This window comes from Mastomys coucha, unplaced genomic scaffold (genome assembly GCF_008632895.1).
Source record: "Mastomys coucha isolate ucsf_1 unplaced genomic scaffold, UCSF_Mcou_1 pScaffold1, whole genome shotgun sequence".
In the NCBI taxonomy this organism is placed as follows: domain Eukaryota; kingdom Metazoa; phylum Chordata; class Mammalia; order Rodentia; family Muridae; genus Mastomys; species Mastomys coucha.
The window spans coordinates 47595871-47611710 of record NW_022196891.1 but is presented as its reverse complement, the minus strand read 5'-3'; the positions used below and the strand labels follow the sequence as shown (position 1 = coordinate 47611710).

The following is a 15840-nucleotide window of genomic DNA, read 5'->3' as shown; positions in this document are numbered from 1 at the left end:
AAAAAAAAAAAAAAAAAACAAAGTTAAAGTATAGCTTCTCCTGAATGTAGAATGCTTTCACCCCACTACAAAACAGAAAACCTACAAATTAAACTGTTACTAAGTTGCAGTTCATCTGTGTATCTACACAAACAATAACTGTGTAACAATTATTATGTTCACATTAGCTACATTTAATCAAGTGAAAATAGCAGAAGGCTTCTGGGAAATATGTAACTTCCAACATGTACAATGGAGAGAGGATTGCTTTCTATTTTATTTAGAAGCACAGGTGGATTAAATAAACAAGATACAAGCAACCTAATAGGAAAGAAAGTTCTGTGAGTTGAGGGAGGGCTGTCAGAACACAGTCCAGGACTGTAGTCAAGGAGAATTCTGAGTGCTTATGAGGAAAGGGCAGAAAAACAAAGCAACAGTCTTGGGATCTCTGTTTCTTCAAAGCATGAAATGATTCTTGGGATGTATTTTTGTGTTCCTCCTGGGTGTACCGGATAGGAATGAGTTTATTTCAGATTATTCATTCCAACTGGCCATTGTTATGTGTTTATACTTCTCTATGAAAAAAAACCATGGTTTTGCCATGCATGACTAATATAAATTGTCTGATACTCTGAATAGAGTTGGCTACTGAATGAAAACAAAAATGAAATAGTTTTCATAAATATGAATTACTACTTCATATTTAATTTTCAGTTAAATAAAAGCAGGAACATAGTAAAGATACTGTACCCCTTGGTAATAGAGTATATTTATTACTTAAAACAATTTACAATTAATATGTTATTTCAATATAATTGGTGTATGGAAATGTGAAAATCAGAGAAAATTTTATTTTATTATAAAAATGCCTTTATATCCAGAGCAGAAAAATTAAACTATAAGTATATTCTGATGTATGTGACTCAAAATATTTCCTTTACTAGATATTCCTAACTTTTCTGACTGCCCTGAGATTTTTCCATTAGTTCTTATAGAAAAGCCAAAGCAATTATTTTGAAGAGTATGGCATAAGGAAAGTTGAAGCTTTATACAGAGAACAGTTTTAATTTGTAATTGTGGTTGGACAATTGGAGCTGTGTGAATCCATCATCTCTTTACAAAATTGTTTATGAGCTGATATTAAGCCTCATACATGTGAAGTTCAGTGTTTCACAGAGGAGTTTTCCACATAACAAGCAGGTTTTCCAGTACCTAGAAAAACATTGTTTACTTTATGTTTTCATTACTATAGCTTCTTCATTAAAGTTTATAGGTTGAAAAGGTAGGGGTTCCTTTTGAGTACAGGTTATATTTTAGAGCCACATGTTTAGAGTTTTAAGATGACTTTGAGCTCTAGAAGGATCTTACTGTTTCAGATCTACCTGGAGTAAGAAGCTCCTGGTAACATACACTCATTCAAGGTCATTTATTTCAGTAAAAACTCCTCAGATACTGTTATATAAAGGTAAATATACTGAGTACCATTAGGACAAAGCATTTCGAGTGTCTTTAAAGAGTGACTAGACCACAGAAAAAAGACCATCACTGAAAGAGGAGAGGGCATATTATCTCAACCTCAGGGAGAACAAAATTCATCCACATAAATATAGATTTTTGCATACCATATCCACTTATACCTTTTTCATTGTCTCTCACCAAGGTTATCAATCTAGTAGCAGACCAACAGAAAATAAAAGTAAAGTTTAGGAGTTTTAAAATCCTAAAGTAACTGGACCCAAGTAAATGAGCCAAAATACCCATTTCCTCCTAAAATGATTTCATCTTGCTTTCTGTTCAACAGGGAGGTGGCGACTGTCCAGAAATGAGCATTGGGGCTATAAAGATTGCTTTGGAGATTTCTCTTCCTGGTTCCTTCATCTATGTTTTTACTGATGCACGATCCAAGGATTATCGGCTCACCCACGAGGTGCTGCAGCTTATCCAACAGAAACAATCCCAAGTAAGTAGACAGCATCCCCAGACATACTTATCTGAAAAAGCATGGGAGATTGCTTATCCCTTTTGATTATTCTGTATGTGATCAATAGCAATATTCATAACTTTCTGAGCACATCAATATTAGCAGTCATAACTATATGGCCACATACCTACCCATATGAAATGTACATATCATCTAATTTGAATGTAATAAATTTATACTTATCAACAGCATATTGATACTTCGGCTTTAAATACAAAGAAGAAATGACTGCAGATTAATTAAAGTACTTATCAGCATCTTGCCATACTTGTTACATCTGTACTTCAAATGCCACTATCTATGGGGAATCTTCCCTGAGTTATCCAGTAGTATCAGTTAGTTTTTGCCATCTAACAAAACTCAACACTGTAAAGCATCACATTTCACCTTTCCCAGGTTGGCACACTGGTTTACCCAGGCTAGTGATGCTTCTTATGCATCTAGGAATGTTGAGGTACTGGGCTTTGAGTACATTGACTTTTTTTTCTTGACTGTTTTTTTTTTTTTAAAGATTAAGGCATGCTTTTTTGTGGCCATGGCAGAAACACTGGAGATTGAGCAGAAATGCAAAGGTCTTTTGAGTTGAAGCACATAACTTGTAGAATAGCTCTTGTGCCTCAAGCATATGGCCAAACTCAGATCCAGAGATACATTATAAACAATACATTTTTAATAAGAAGATCTTCAAAATTCTTTGCAAATGCATGGATGCATAACAAGACAAAGAATTGAGACCACTGTTAAAACTAGCATACTTGTGGTCTTATTTCAGTAGCCAAACTTGTCCTGAAATATATGTTCTTGTGCAGGCCCAGCAGATAGGACTAACAACTATCCTGTATGCTAACATTCACCTTGCTTAGTAATGTGCTAGCAAATAAGAGATGCTAATAAATCTATTTGTCTTCTGGAAATCTCTCAAACTCTCTTCTGTTTTACAAATCTCAGGTGGTATTTGTGCTCACTGGAGACTGTGATGACAGAAATCATATTGGATACAAAGTCTATGAAGAAATTGCCTCTACAAGTTCTGGTCAAGTGTTCCATCTGGACAAAAAGCAAGTGAATGAGGTCAGTTTAGTAAGGTTGGTCTAGTTGGTTTTGCTCCTTTGTAAAAATCAGCTAGGTCACTCTGACCATTATAACTGGTGTCTGAAAGAGTTATAACCTGCAGATTTTATGTTTAGGCTTCACAAGGGCCGAATGCAACAGTGATGTAGAGAAACAGATTCATTTAGTATTAATTTTCAGATTGAATAATGCTATAGCAACAAGTCATGTGAGCACCAGAGGTAAAACTTGACTTAGTTTAATAAAATTTTTTTGTACTACATGTTGTTCAATTCAATGTGAAAATTCAATTTGTGTGTCTGATGAATAATTTTCAGGTAACAGGCCAAATGAAGCTTAATCTATTATTGAAGTTAAATGTGAGAAAATGAATTACCAAACACAATTCCAGTCATATTTACTATCCAATGTTAAGAGCTAAAATCCATGATCCATAAACTATATCATTAGGAAAACAATTGAAAACAAAATCTATAACTCATAGTAAGAAAAATTATTTTGAAGACAAATAGTAAGAAATAAAGTTTGAAGAAAATGTAATTCACATTTAACTTATTTTTATTTTGTCTTTAGGTCTATACATATCTACTGACTTCATGACAGATTTCTGTGTCTTGAATAAAATGATAGTTCTCCTATAACTGAAACACTACATCACAGTGGAACAAATAGAAAAGTATAACTTTCCAGAAGAAACAATTTAGTAAAAATACCTTTATCAACTACTTACTGGATAAACCTGGATACTTACTGTAATCTAAAAGTTTTCTTCAAAAAATATCTGTTGAAAGAGCAATAATGACTCAAGTCCTTGTTATGTCCTCTTTAGTGATTCATACACCCTGAACAATGTCTAGCAAATACAGTGTGATTCCTATTAATTAATTTGGAAAAAAATAATGCTTCAAGCAGAAGGTGGAAGCCTGGGGAGGAAAAAGTGCCTGGGTCTCATGAACTGGGCTTCTTGTCTCACCCAACACTTTAACAGGATGAGAAAGGTCTGAAAGAGATGAAAAGCTTGTAGGTTGTCTTGGGACACATTCAGGAATTCCTGCAAGGGGTATAGATGAGGAGTTGCATTATTCTCTCTTGTATTGGCAAGGGCATTGTATCTTCAGACTTGATGAGACTGTGAGCCAGCAATGATGCGGATAAGGATGATGATGATGATGATGATGATGAGGAGGAGGAGGATGAGGATGATGAGGATGATGATGATGATGATGATGATGATGATGATGATGCTCACTGTAGACAGAAGGAAACAGCAGCAGATACATTGCCCAGTGATCGTGGCAGTTCATAGCTAACGGTACTGGGGAAGAGAAGACATTAGAAAATGTACCGTGAGTACATAGGACTTTGGAAAGGGACTGTCCTGTTGTTGGTAAGCAGTCAAACAAAGTGTAGGAACTGTAAAAACGAGAACAGGATTTTCAAAAGCTGAGTCCTAGAACAAAGTAAAAAAAAACAATCAGCTCCACTGGTTTATTAATTTTGTTTTCCAGAGCATCAGTTGGTATCAGATCTTTAAATTTTTTTCATGGCAAGACTAGAATCTAAAAAAAAAAAAAAAAAAAAAAAAAAAAAAAAAAAAGTTAAGATTATCTTTTTAACTTAACCAACTAATGAATTGATTTACTTTATTATTAAATAGAGTTTGTAGTAGCAGGGAAGAGCCTTGGCCTCTGTCAGTCAGTGCATCTCCAATCCCCTGGCTGATTAATTTAGGAAAAAGTTACAATATTTCTTTTACTGTGGACCAATAAGACTCAAAGACATTTCGGTTAGGGGTAACTTGGAGAAATTCTCTGCTCCTAGATCTTGTCCTGCATACTCATGAGCCCTGATCTGATGCTGGCAGCTTGATACAAGTCTGACAAGAAAACAGCTTTGAAGGATACTGCGCAGCTTAGAAAGCCCAGGTTCCTTGTTCAGTCTTCTAACTCCTTTTAATGCTAAGTTTCTGAAGTTATGGAAATGTTAGTTTCCTTAGGCCAAGTGAATAGTCAGTTACATCAAAATGAACGAATCTAGAAATTTCTTTGTGATGTGGGCTCTGTGAGGCCTAACTAGGCCTTGTTTATAAAATGAAGATAATAGATTTCTATTTCAGGAGGTTATTATACCTTTAAATGAGATAATACAGGAAAAATGTTCTATATAAGGTACTGTACAGGGCCTGTACTGAATAATGCTGACTGGTATTGTAATGGCCCCCATAGGCTCATAAATTTAAATATATGTCATCGGGGAGTGGAACTATTAGAGAAGGTTTAGGAAGTGTGTCCTTCTTGTAATGGAAGTGTATCACTGGGGTTGGGCCTCCAGGTTTCAAAAGCCCATGCTAGGTCCAGTTCTTTCCTGCTGCATGTGGATCAGATGTAAAGCTCTCAGCCATTGCTCTAGCACTATGCGTGCCTCCAAGCTCCCCCTCATGATGATAATAGACTACATCTTTGAAACTGTAAGCAAGCACCAATTAAATGCTTCTTTTGTAAGGTTCACTATGGTTATAGTGTCCCAGCAATAGACAGGGACAGGGACCCTAACTCTGTGAAGCTTCTTTTTCACCTTTGTACCAAGGGCTTTGTGCTGCCATGTATACCAGAGAGCAGTCTGGGAAATAACCCTGAGTGGGAGGAAGAGCTGGGAAGTTTTATTTCTTCCTGTTTATAAGTAAAGAGATTGCGAAGGTTTTCCTGAAACTGTCTAAGTCAATATATCCCATAAAAAAAGGCACCAGAATGGAAGATTTGTTAATAGGAAGCATTGTAACACTGCTCTAATAAGACTTGGAAAAGTTCCAGATAGCAACCTAGTGGTTTTTCTTTTCCAATTGTTCTAAATTTTTTTATTCTATAAATGCTACAAATTTTGAGGGAAATAGATGGTTTTGTGCTATATACTCATTCAACAGACACAAAACCCCAGGCATTAAAGCCTTCCATTTTATTCCTGAGAAATATTTCATGTCCTCTTTCTAAAGGAAACTGAAGACTATTGTGTGCTTGCCTTCATCACCTAGTGAACCAGTTTTATAACCTGGTGGGAGTACAGCTTCAGTAAATTGGAAGTTTTTCATTTTCCTTTCTTTCATGGGGATATATGGAGGATCTAGGTATCTTTCATCTACATTTAACATGAAAGGAAATCCAAAGTGAAATCTTTGGCTGAACACCAGTGATCTGTAAGTCACTGTGTGGTGGAGTTTGTGTCTTGAAAACACAAGTTAAGATACAAATCTTAGTTCACCTTTGAAGACAGAACAGGGACCATGTTTTACTGTACTATTCCATTTACTTGAAATCTGAGAGGCTGCCTGTCTGGTCAATGCTTGATTTGATATAAGAAAGTGTTTAAGGCTGTACGCTGTATCGGAGAAGCAAGAAAGAAGTATGCATTTTTTAATTAGATCATTGACCTGCCTTGATTCCCCAACCTTATTCTACATTTCCCACAGTCATGACCCTTAACATCCTTTTTATCTTCACTAAAAACGTCTTCCTGAACATGTCAGCTTGGTGGATTTCTCCCATTCTAACAAGTGTTAGCAGTCCTGCAAATGTTATCTCTTACTGACAGCGTTATCAGTAACTATTTCAGCAGAGGACACATGGCTTACTCAAAGGGACCAAAGGATGATGAATGAATGCCAGTTTGCAACAGTTTGGGCAAGCCTCAGGTCAGCCATCGAGTAACGATGAAGCATCAAGGATGTAGTAGGTAGCGTCTACCTATGTCCTCCCTGAGTCTGAAGAGGAGGAAGAAGGATGTCATAACGTTACCTAGTGAAACAGTGGCCTGGGATAGACAAGCTGAAGCCGTATAGTAGAAGGCAGAATTCAGAGGTCCTGTTGACACAGTGCTTAAGATCAGCATCCTGAGGCATGGAAATAGGTGAACAATTGTTCTGAAGGGTCAAAGCTGCAGAACAAACAGTACTGTGTAGTAGATAACCTTTCAAGCTCTGGACCATGATTCGTATCTCAGGCATGAGACTTTAAATGACTTATGCAGTTTTCTATGTTTTTAATTGTAAAATGAAAAAAATGTCATACTTAATATCAAGCTACAGGCTTTTCCAGATTAAAATATATAAATAAACATTAATAGTTTTTAAATTTAGTGATTCGTTTTAGCCCAAAAATACTAGTGGTATTAGTTTTACAGTGATATGTTCTAAACCAAAGAAATATACACTGTGTATAGTGCATCTAGGGTTTTAGAACCAGAAGGAACTGGCTTTGAGTGATCTCTTTGCCTTTGGCTAAGATACCTCTATGAAACAACTTTATAGAACATCTCTGGGATTATGTTCTTCATGTGAACAGGGTGCAACCATTGCCCCATAGGAATATTGTAAAGATGAAAGAAAATGAGGAATGTTTGTAGTGACTACACAGAATCCCATGGAAATGGAAAGAACCACCCAGCCCAGAGTCTTTAAAGACAAGGGCTTCTCCTTTGTTCAAGAGGGCATCTAGAGTTTACTCAGATGACACCATTACCCTATAGAGCCATCAGAATGACTGCTGTTTGTGTAGCACCATCCTGAACAAATGTCTAAAGGAGAATAGATTTAAACCTACTAGACATCCTGTGAGGCTCTTAAACTCTTACCTCGCGTTTAAAATTTGCCTACTCTTTATCAGGGTTGGTAATACAGCTGCTAAGAGATGAGGAATTTAACTTGTTTACTTAGAGAATAATAACATCAATGATAATAATAATAACAACCCTAATAGAGGGATTATTATGTCCTGTGCACTCCAATGGGTGCATTTCTTTTAATCACTGTTTAAGCCTTGGAAACTCTGGGAAGAATAAAGGGCAGTCTCTTGCAGACATCTTGGAGTTGGTGCTTGTTGGTGCAGCACTGAGAGGACAGGAACATGGGCCAGCTCCAGACAATCTGTAAGAGAGGTGAGGTGAAGGGCTGGAGGTGTGTGCCTGGGCGAGTTTTTATTGGTCACTGATATGTTTAAATAAAGTCCACATGTAAGTCGTGCTGCCATTTGTGTAGTTAGAACAAAAATTAAAGTCATTAATTTATTACTAAAAGTATTCACTGACCTTAGTCTTAAGAACATACGGATATTTTTTCACAGTGGCACTTAAAATATACAGAATGCATAATATTCATCAAAAAATGGTGGGAAGGACATGGCTGTTATCATCGCTCTCATTAGGCTAAATACAGCCAAAGGGAAGGATACTTGTCTTGCAGTGTGAGCAACAAGTGGGGGGAAGGAGATGGAAGATGGAGAACATGTGGGTTAGAAAGAGAAGCTCTGCAAACATGAGGCTCTGTTTTGTCTCATGGTTTTGTGCATTGCTTCTGAGAATGGTTTGAGGTTCACATGAGAAACTGCAGCAACACATTTTGTAACATGAGAGTGAGCAGAACTTGCTGCCTTTGAAACCTAAGTCTGCATAGGAAAGTGTTATCCCACAGTCCCTCATAGAGACAGTCATGATATCCAAGCTCATAAAATCCAGAAAATAGAGTGGAAACCACTAATAAAGCATATTACAAACACACATACACATACACACACACTCGCACACATACACACTAACACAATACACACACATATACACACACACTCGCACACATACACACACACATACTCATACACACACTCACACACTTACACAAACACACATATACTCACATACATACGCATACACATACACACATATACACACATATACACACACATACTCATACACACACTCACACACATACACAAACACACATATACTCACATACATACACACATATACACACATACTCATACACACACTCACACACATACACACACATATACTCATACACACACTCACACACATACACAAACACACATATGCTCACATACATACACATACACACACATATACACACAAATACATACACACATACACACATACACACACATATACATACATATATGCACACACACATACACACATACACACACTCATACACACATACACACACATTCACACACACTCACACACATACACATACATACACACACACTCACACACATAGACACACATACACACACACTCACACACACATACACACACACTCACATACACATACATAGAGAGAAAGAGAAAGAGAGAGAGGACAGCTATTTCAACCCAAAGAGTAGTTTACCTAAATACATGGAGGAATATTTCTTACAAGGGAAGAGAAATGCTGTTTGAGAATACACTGGCCAGTGAGTTGCATGGACCAAAACAAACAGGAAAGGAAATAAATCTGTCTATTTAGTTGATGCTATGTTGATTAGAAGCTAAAATAAACTATCAAGTTCAACTATGTCAGAGCTAACCAAACCAAATCGATTTCTTGCATAGCTGCTTCTGATTTACAAGAGCTGTAAACTACCACAGTTACTTTGCCTACTTGTAAAGTGTCTGAAAAAAATGCATTTAAACTCCATATGGCTTGGCTTGAAGGGGATTCGGCATCTTCCCCATTTAGAGCCTAGCTTCTTTTTCTTTTCTTTTCTTTCTTTTTTTAATTGGCACTGTAATGGAAAATATGAATTTAAATGGAGAGAAAGCTGCCACACATGTGTATGACATCTACCATGTGCATGTAACATCTAGAATTGGGACAGCTAGTTAGCAGTGAATCCCTTTTGAAGAATCAGCTCGTGGGAACCTGTGAAGGGCACCAGGAACTCAGAGAATACTAGTGCTGAGACAAATGAGATTTTAATTTGCCTTTTTTTTTAACATGGCCTTAGCAATATACATATATTTTCCATGTTTTCCATATTGAATTTTTAACGATTGCTTCCTAAAGCCCTTTGTTTAGAAAAAGCATAGTCAATGGTAGGATAAAAAGCAATACACAATAACAATAAAAGAAGTTACAAAGACATACACAGCAAGATTTTGCATGTATGACGGGGGAAGAGACTAGAGAGAGAGCTGATAGCTAAGAGCACTTACTGCTCTTGCAGAGGACAGGGCTTTGAGGCGCAGCCTGCACATGGATGCTCGCAAGCATCTTTAACTCCTGATCCAGAGGTTCCAAAAGCCCTCTTCTGGCTTTTGTGGGCACTGCACACACTCAGTGCACAGCAAGGCAGGCAAACGCTCATACACATAAAATGAATGAACAAATAAATACATCTATAAAGTGTGTGTGTGTGTGTGTGTGTGTGTGTGTGTGTGTAAATTAAGTGAGATCATCTGCTCATAGCGTTTGGAAAAGGACCTAGCTTTGAACTTGCATGCGTATTTTGGATCCTCTTTGTCTTTTTTACCCAAACATTTCTGACCTTCTAGACCAGTGGTCTATCCTCCTCTGAGATCTCTGTGGCAGCATCTGAAGGGAGAGTTGCTTGTCAGCCACAGTGAGGCAGATTTAAAAGCCTGACTTCATCTTTTTCTCCAGAACACCTTACAGTATATGGTTGGGGAGCACTTTGTAGGGTTTTTTTCTTTAATAATGAAAACTGAGTGATCCAACCTAAGAGAACCATGAGCTCTTGTCAATCTCTAGACAGAGAAAAGACATAAAATCTATTTTTTGTTATCTATTCAGCAGCCCCACTGCACAAGTTCTATGCAATAGGAAGCTTTAACTTTTAAAGTAAATGCACTAGATAAATATTATGGCTACAGTTTATGTCTTTGACAGAAATACTTCTATCAACTTAATGCCTTTTGGGAACCTCCAAGAGTGTGTTTTCTAGAGCAGTTTTAAGGATAAAAAAATCTCAGGATTACCTTTTAAAAACTCTTTCAGGGAATACAAATCAAGAATCTTGGAACTTTACAGTTTATTTAACGGAGAGTTAAATAAACAATGGTAAGCAGTCACTTGGATCAATAGAAATAAAAATATTCACCAAGGATAATCTAATTTTTGCTTCTTCTTTTTCAATAGTAAGGAGGTGATGAAAGGGTTAATGAGTCAAACTAAGGGACATTTTGTGTGAGGGGCTCCCTGTGATCTAGGGTAAAGTATAGAGTGAGCCTATGCCTCCTATACATTCCAGCTTCCTTATCCATGCCTAGCATGAACTGATGGCCACAGGATTTTGATAGGAAAGCCCTGAAAAAAGGTATAAGTTATGCAACATTTGGGTTATGAGTTGGCTTTGTGGTAAGAATTACAAATTGGCTTTTCTCTTTCCTGCAGTAGATTAAAGTACACATCAAAATCATACAGCGTATTACTGAAACAAGCTTGGTAACCAAGGAAGGATGGAAAATAAAAATAACGTAAAGCTCTTAGGATTTTAAGTAGACATGGTTGATTCACATTAAAGTATCTTTGGATCATTTCATACTTTTGTTATAAATTTGAAAAAATATGGATTGGTTAAATGACATAGTTTAAACATATATCATCTATGAGAAATAAAGTCTAGAAATTAGTGACAGTATTTGTGAAAAGTAATATAATTAATTATATTTATTTCATTACTAATTAACTCAGTAATATGAAAATTACTAAAATATATTTAAATAATAATGAATGCAATTATTAATTCAAGTAATATTTGTTAAAACTATGTATCTGTTAGAACTGCATTTGAAATTTATCTTATATTCATAGGTATATACATATTTCTTAAAATCTATAAACATTGTATTCAAATATATTTCACTGGCAATCACTTGAAAGTATGATTATAGATAAATTTTAAAAATCATGGCTGGGTGGTGGAGGCACATGTCTTTAATCCCAGCACTTGGGAGGCAGAGACAGGCAGATCTCTGTGAGTTCAAGGCCAGCCTGGTCTACAGACCGAGTTCCAGGACACCCAGGGCTACACAGAGAAATCCTGTCTTGAATATATATATAAAATGTGATCTTTCCTGCTTCTCTTTGGTACATGTTCATGTTCGTGTGTGTGTGTGTGTGTGTGTGTGTGTGTTTGTGTGAGTGTGTGTAGGTGCACACGTGTGTGAATATGGAGTCCTGAGGTAGACATCAGTGTTGTCCTCCACTGTCCTTACTTTTTTGAGATAGAATCTGGACCTTATTCATTTGAGGCTATAGACGCCATGGCTACACCTGGCTTTTCTACAGGTGCTGGGATCCTTGTAAAGTATACAGCATGTACTTTACAAACTGAGCCATTTCCACTAAGCAGAAACCACGCACCAAATTCTACCTTCTGCTTTTGTTTCTGTTCACCAGACTTTCTGAGCAGTGCGGCCTCCCTCTCTCCTCACAGACTTACAAATTCTGTAATCTTTGACTCCTACCCAAATCCAAATTGCTGTGCTCATGTGTTCCAAGACTCTCATGTCAGCCTTGCTTTCCGCCTGCAAAATGTGACCTTGTGAACGGTTCTGCTTTGTGAAGCCCTCCTACCCTGAACATCAGTGCTACGATGTTCTTCCTCCAAACAACTCCATCCTTTCTCCACTTCCTACTATTTCCTACTTAGCAAAAAAATGGCTTGTATTAAATATTGCTTTGCCTGCTAGAAAGCCAGATGTTTAGTAGATCTGAGAATACTTAATTTCATTCGGCTGAGTGATTAACGAAAGGAGAGAGGGCAACGAAGTTCAAAATTTGCATTCAGACAAACTGGAATGAAATTTGTGACCACAAATAACCACAAAGTGCCTGTTGTTGAACTGAAGAAAGGGCTTGCCTTGCAGATTGTTTTTTTTTTTTTTTTTTTTTTTTTTGAGTGTTGAGATGCCTTATTACTAAAGTATAGTATGTACAGCATACGTTGGGTTGCTGAGTTTAGGCCTAAGAATGACCTAGAATCTTGCTTCTGAACAAGTGGGTTTCAATCCCCATAGGGGTCGCATATCAGATACCCTGCAGAGAAGATATTAACATAACATTTCATAGCAGTAGCAAAATATAGTTATGAAGTAGTACCAAAATAATGTTATGGTTGGGATCATTACAACATGAGGAGCTGTGTTAAAGGGTTGCAGCATTCGGAAGGTTGAGAACCGGCATAGCGTTCCTTTCTGCTATGCATCTGGACTTTTTTTTTTTTTTTAAATGGAATCTCAGGGAACCTTCTGGAATGTTAGCGGATCATTTGATTCTGCCTGTTCATCAGATGATTCTGTCTTTTGCATACACTGAACTTCAATTTGCTTTTTTCAGGCAGTGTATCACTGTGTGGCTCTGGCTGGCCTTGAACTTACTATTTAGATGAGACTCGTTGCAAAGTCAGAGCTCTGTCTGCCTTTGCCTTCTGAGTGTCAGGATTTTAGCTATCCTGTCCTGCTCTGAGGTTCAGTTTTTGGGACTATTTTCACCACTAGATGTACTTTTCTCTTGACTTGAAGATTTCTTGCATATCCTAAGAGGACAATGAATAGTACCTAGAGACATCATATAGCAATTAGACATTTGCTACACGGGGTTACTTCTGGTACTGTAATGAATATGCCAGTGAAAGAGTCATTGGTTAGTGGTATGGCATTGTACAATCTGTTCTCCTCATGGGAGAAAGTCAGCGGGTCAACTAGCAGTGATGAGTTTTATACAAAGTAGAACCATCTCTGGAGATCAACTAGTAGTGTGGAACAGTCTTTATACAAAGTGCTATCACTTCATTAACATAGTTACGAATGGAAATGCTAAGGAGAGAAAGACAGGGAAACAAGATCAATTTGATTTGCTGATAACTTGAGGTTACTTTTGTCTCCTCTTTAGGAGATAAATGTCACCAGTTCAAATATTTTGCTGTAGGACTAATGTAACAAGAATGGATTTGCTCATTTTGGCATTCTAGGTTTTAATTTTAATTTGTTGTATGGTTTCCTCAATTTTTATTAGCTGTTTGGAATAACATGTAAAACCAACTGCATTAATTTAGACAAATAATTATGTATGAATTCAATCTGTAAAATTACACAGATTGAAATTAATCTATAGATATTATTTCCAAAATAAACTCCATAAAAAGAGCCAGTTTTTTATGAAATATAGATCAGTTTCTATTCTCACCCCAAATTTACTGGTTTTTTGTTTGTTTTTTTGTTTTTGGTTGCTATTGTTCTGTAATTCCAAGGCTCTTTGTATTAAAATTTTTATTATTTCCTTCCTTCACTCAGTCTTAAGCCTTCATGAATCCTGACAACAGAAATTCAGGATCCATATGAAAATTGAGTTCCTTTGAAAGAGTCCAGCAGCTTAAGAGAATGTAGGGAACACTACTGGCTTTAATGGGAAAGCATTGATGCAGAATTTGGTTTTCAGACTGAGTTACTTTTCCTGTTACATCACCCACAGTAAAGAATTTGCAGACAAATGGACTCTAAAGAGCAGATAGACTCACATGGTCGACTGGGCCAACCACATACATACATGTGTGTCATGGTCAACCAGGCCAACCACGGTGGATGTCAGGGATGTACATACATGTGTGTAGCTGTGTGGTAAAGCCATGATAACAGACTGTAATTGAGCATTCATAACTTGTTGTTCTCTACATGAAAGGATGCTAGGGAATGAATCTGATGTCTTATGATGTTCTTCTCTGATTAAGCACCTCAGCTCACTACGGTAGCTCTTGGGTCTGAATGTGTCCTCATGGTCAACTTCTATTGGAATAGTTCAGTTGTAACCCATTTTTCTTGTTAATTTCTTTCTTTTTTTTTTTTGTTTTTTGAGACAGGGTTTCTCTGTATAGCCCTGGCTGTCCCGGAACTCACTCTGTAGACCAGGCTGGCCTTGAACTCAGAAATCTGCCTGTCTCTGCCTCCCAAGTGCTGAGATTAAAGGCGTGCGCCACCACCCCCTGGCCTTCTTGTTAATTTCTGTGCAGTGTCCTAGTGTCCTGGTTATTGTCTGTTGTTTGTTTGTAAAGAACCCTGAAAAATGATAATGTGGGTAGATTGACACAATGACATCATTGGAATTGATTTATGTAAAACAATGCCTCATTTTCCCATGTAAGAATTTATAATATAAAGAAATATCAAACTAACATGCCCTTTGATATTGAAATATTAATTCATCTTTTGTGTGAATGTTCTATTTTATTTATCTGATGCTAATACTAATTTACCATCTCTTTGTCTCTTTAACCATAGGAAACAATTATTTACAGTGTATTCAGCATTTCATAGGTTATAAAAGGAAAATATTTGCTCGACTTGACATAAAACCACAAAGACTTTATGAGTAAACTCCTCTCCTCCCTCTCCCCTGAAAATATAAAATGTCCCCCCAGACTTCCGTGCTGAGGATGACTTGAGCCCTAGGAGCTGTCATTAATGGTTGCCAGTCCGAGGAACTTCAGAGGGTGGGGCCTCTCTGGAGGAAGTGGGTCACTAGTGATGGGTGCCCTGCCCCTTCTTGTTTGTCTTTTCGTCCTGGAAGCGAGGAAGTGAGGGACTTTCCTCAGCTGGGCCCTCCCTACATGCTGTTTTGTCACAGGCCTACTAGCAGTCGAGCTGGCCAACCATGGACTGATCCTCTCAAATCTCCTGACATGAAATCAAGCTTTCCTTCTGTCAAGTGTTTTCTTGGGAAAATTTCTGTCTTCTCCAGACTTGGAGGTTCAGCAAACACAGCAGATGAGCATTTAATGATATGGGGGACCGTGGTCTTCCTTTAGAGCTTCAGTGCCATGTGATTCCATGATTTCTTTTTGCTTCTGTCTCCCTGCTCTTTGAGATAATAGCCGATTGTGAGCTTCCTGAGGACAGAGAGGCAGGAAGTTTGACTTTCAACACTTTCAGCGTTTTATCCTACTATAACATTCAATTACTGTACCTTTTGAATAGCAAAACTGAGTGAATGCAACATATGTATATTTATACATATGTATTTGGGTATCTGA

At 37.2% G+C, this 15840-nt stretch overlaps 1 protein-coding gene across 3 annotated transcripts in view; it reads left to right on the top strand.

The window, feature by feature from the left end:
- Window positions 1-15840, top strand: part of Hmcn1 (hemicentin 1) — a 473399-nt gene that overhangs the window by 148557 nt on the left and 309002 nt on the right. For all 3 annotated transcript variants that reach the window (XM_031384523.1, XM_031384530.1, XM_031384516.1), the window contains exons 3-4: window positions 1781-1939; window positions 2909-3031. In XM_031384523.1, the coding sequence (XP_031240383.1) occupies window positions 1781-1939; window positions 2909-3031 (282 nt within the window). The remainder of the gene's footprint in view (window positions 1-1780; window positions 1940-2908; window positions 3032-15840) is intronic.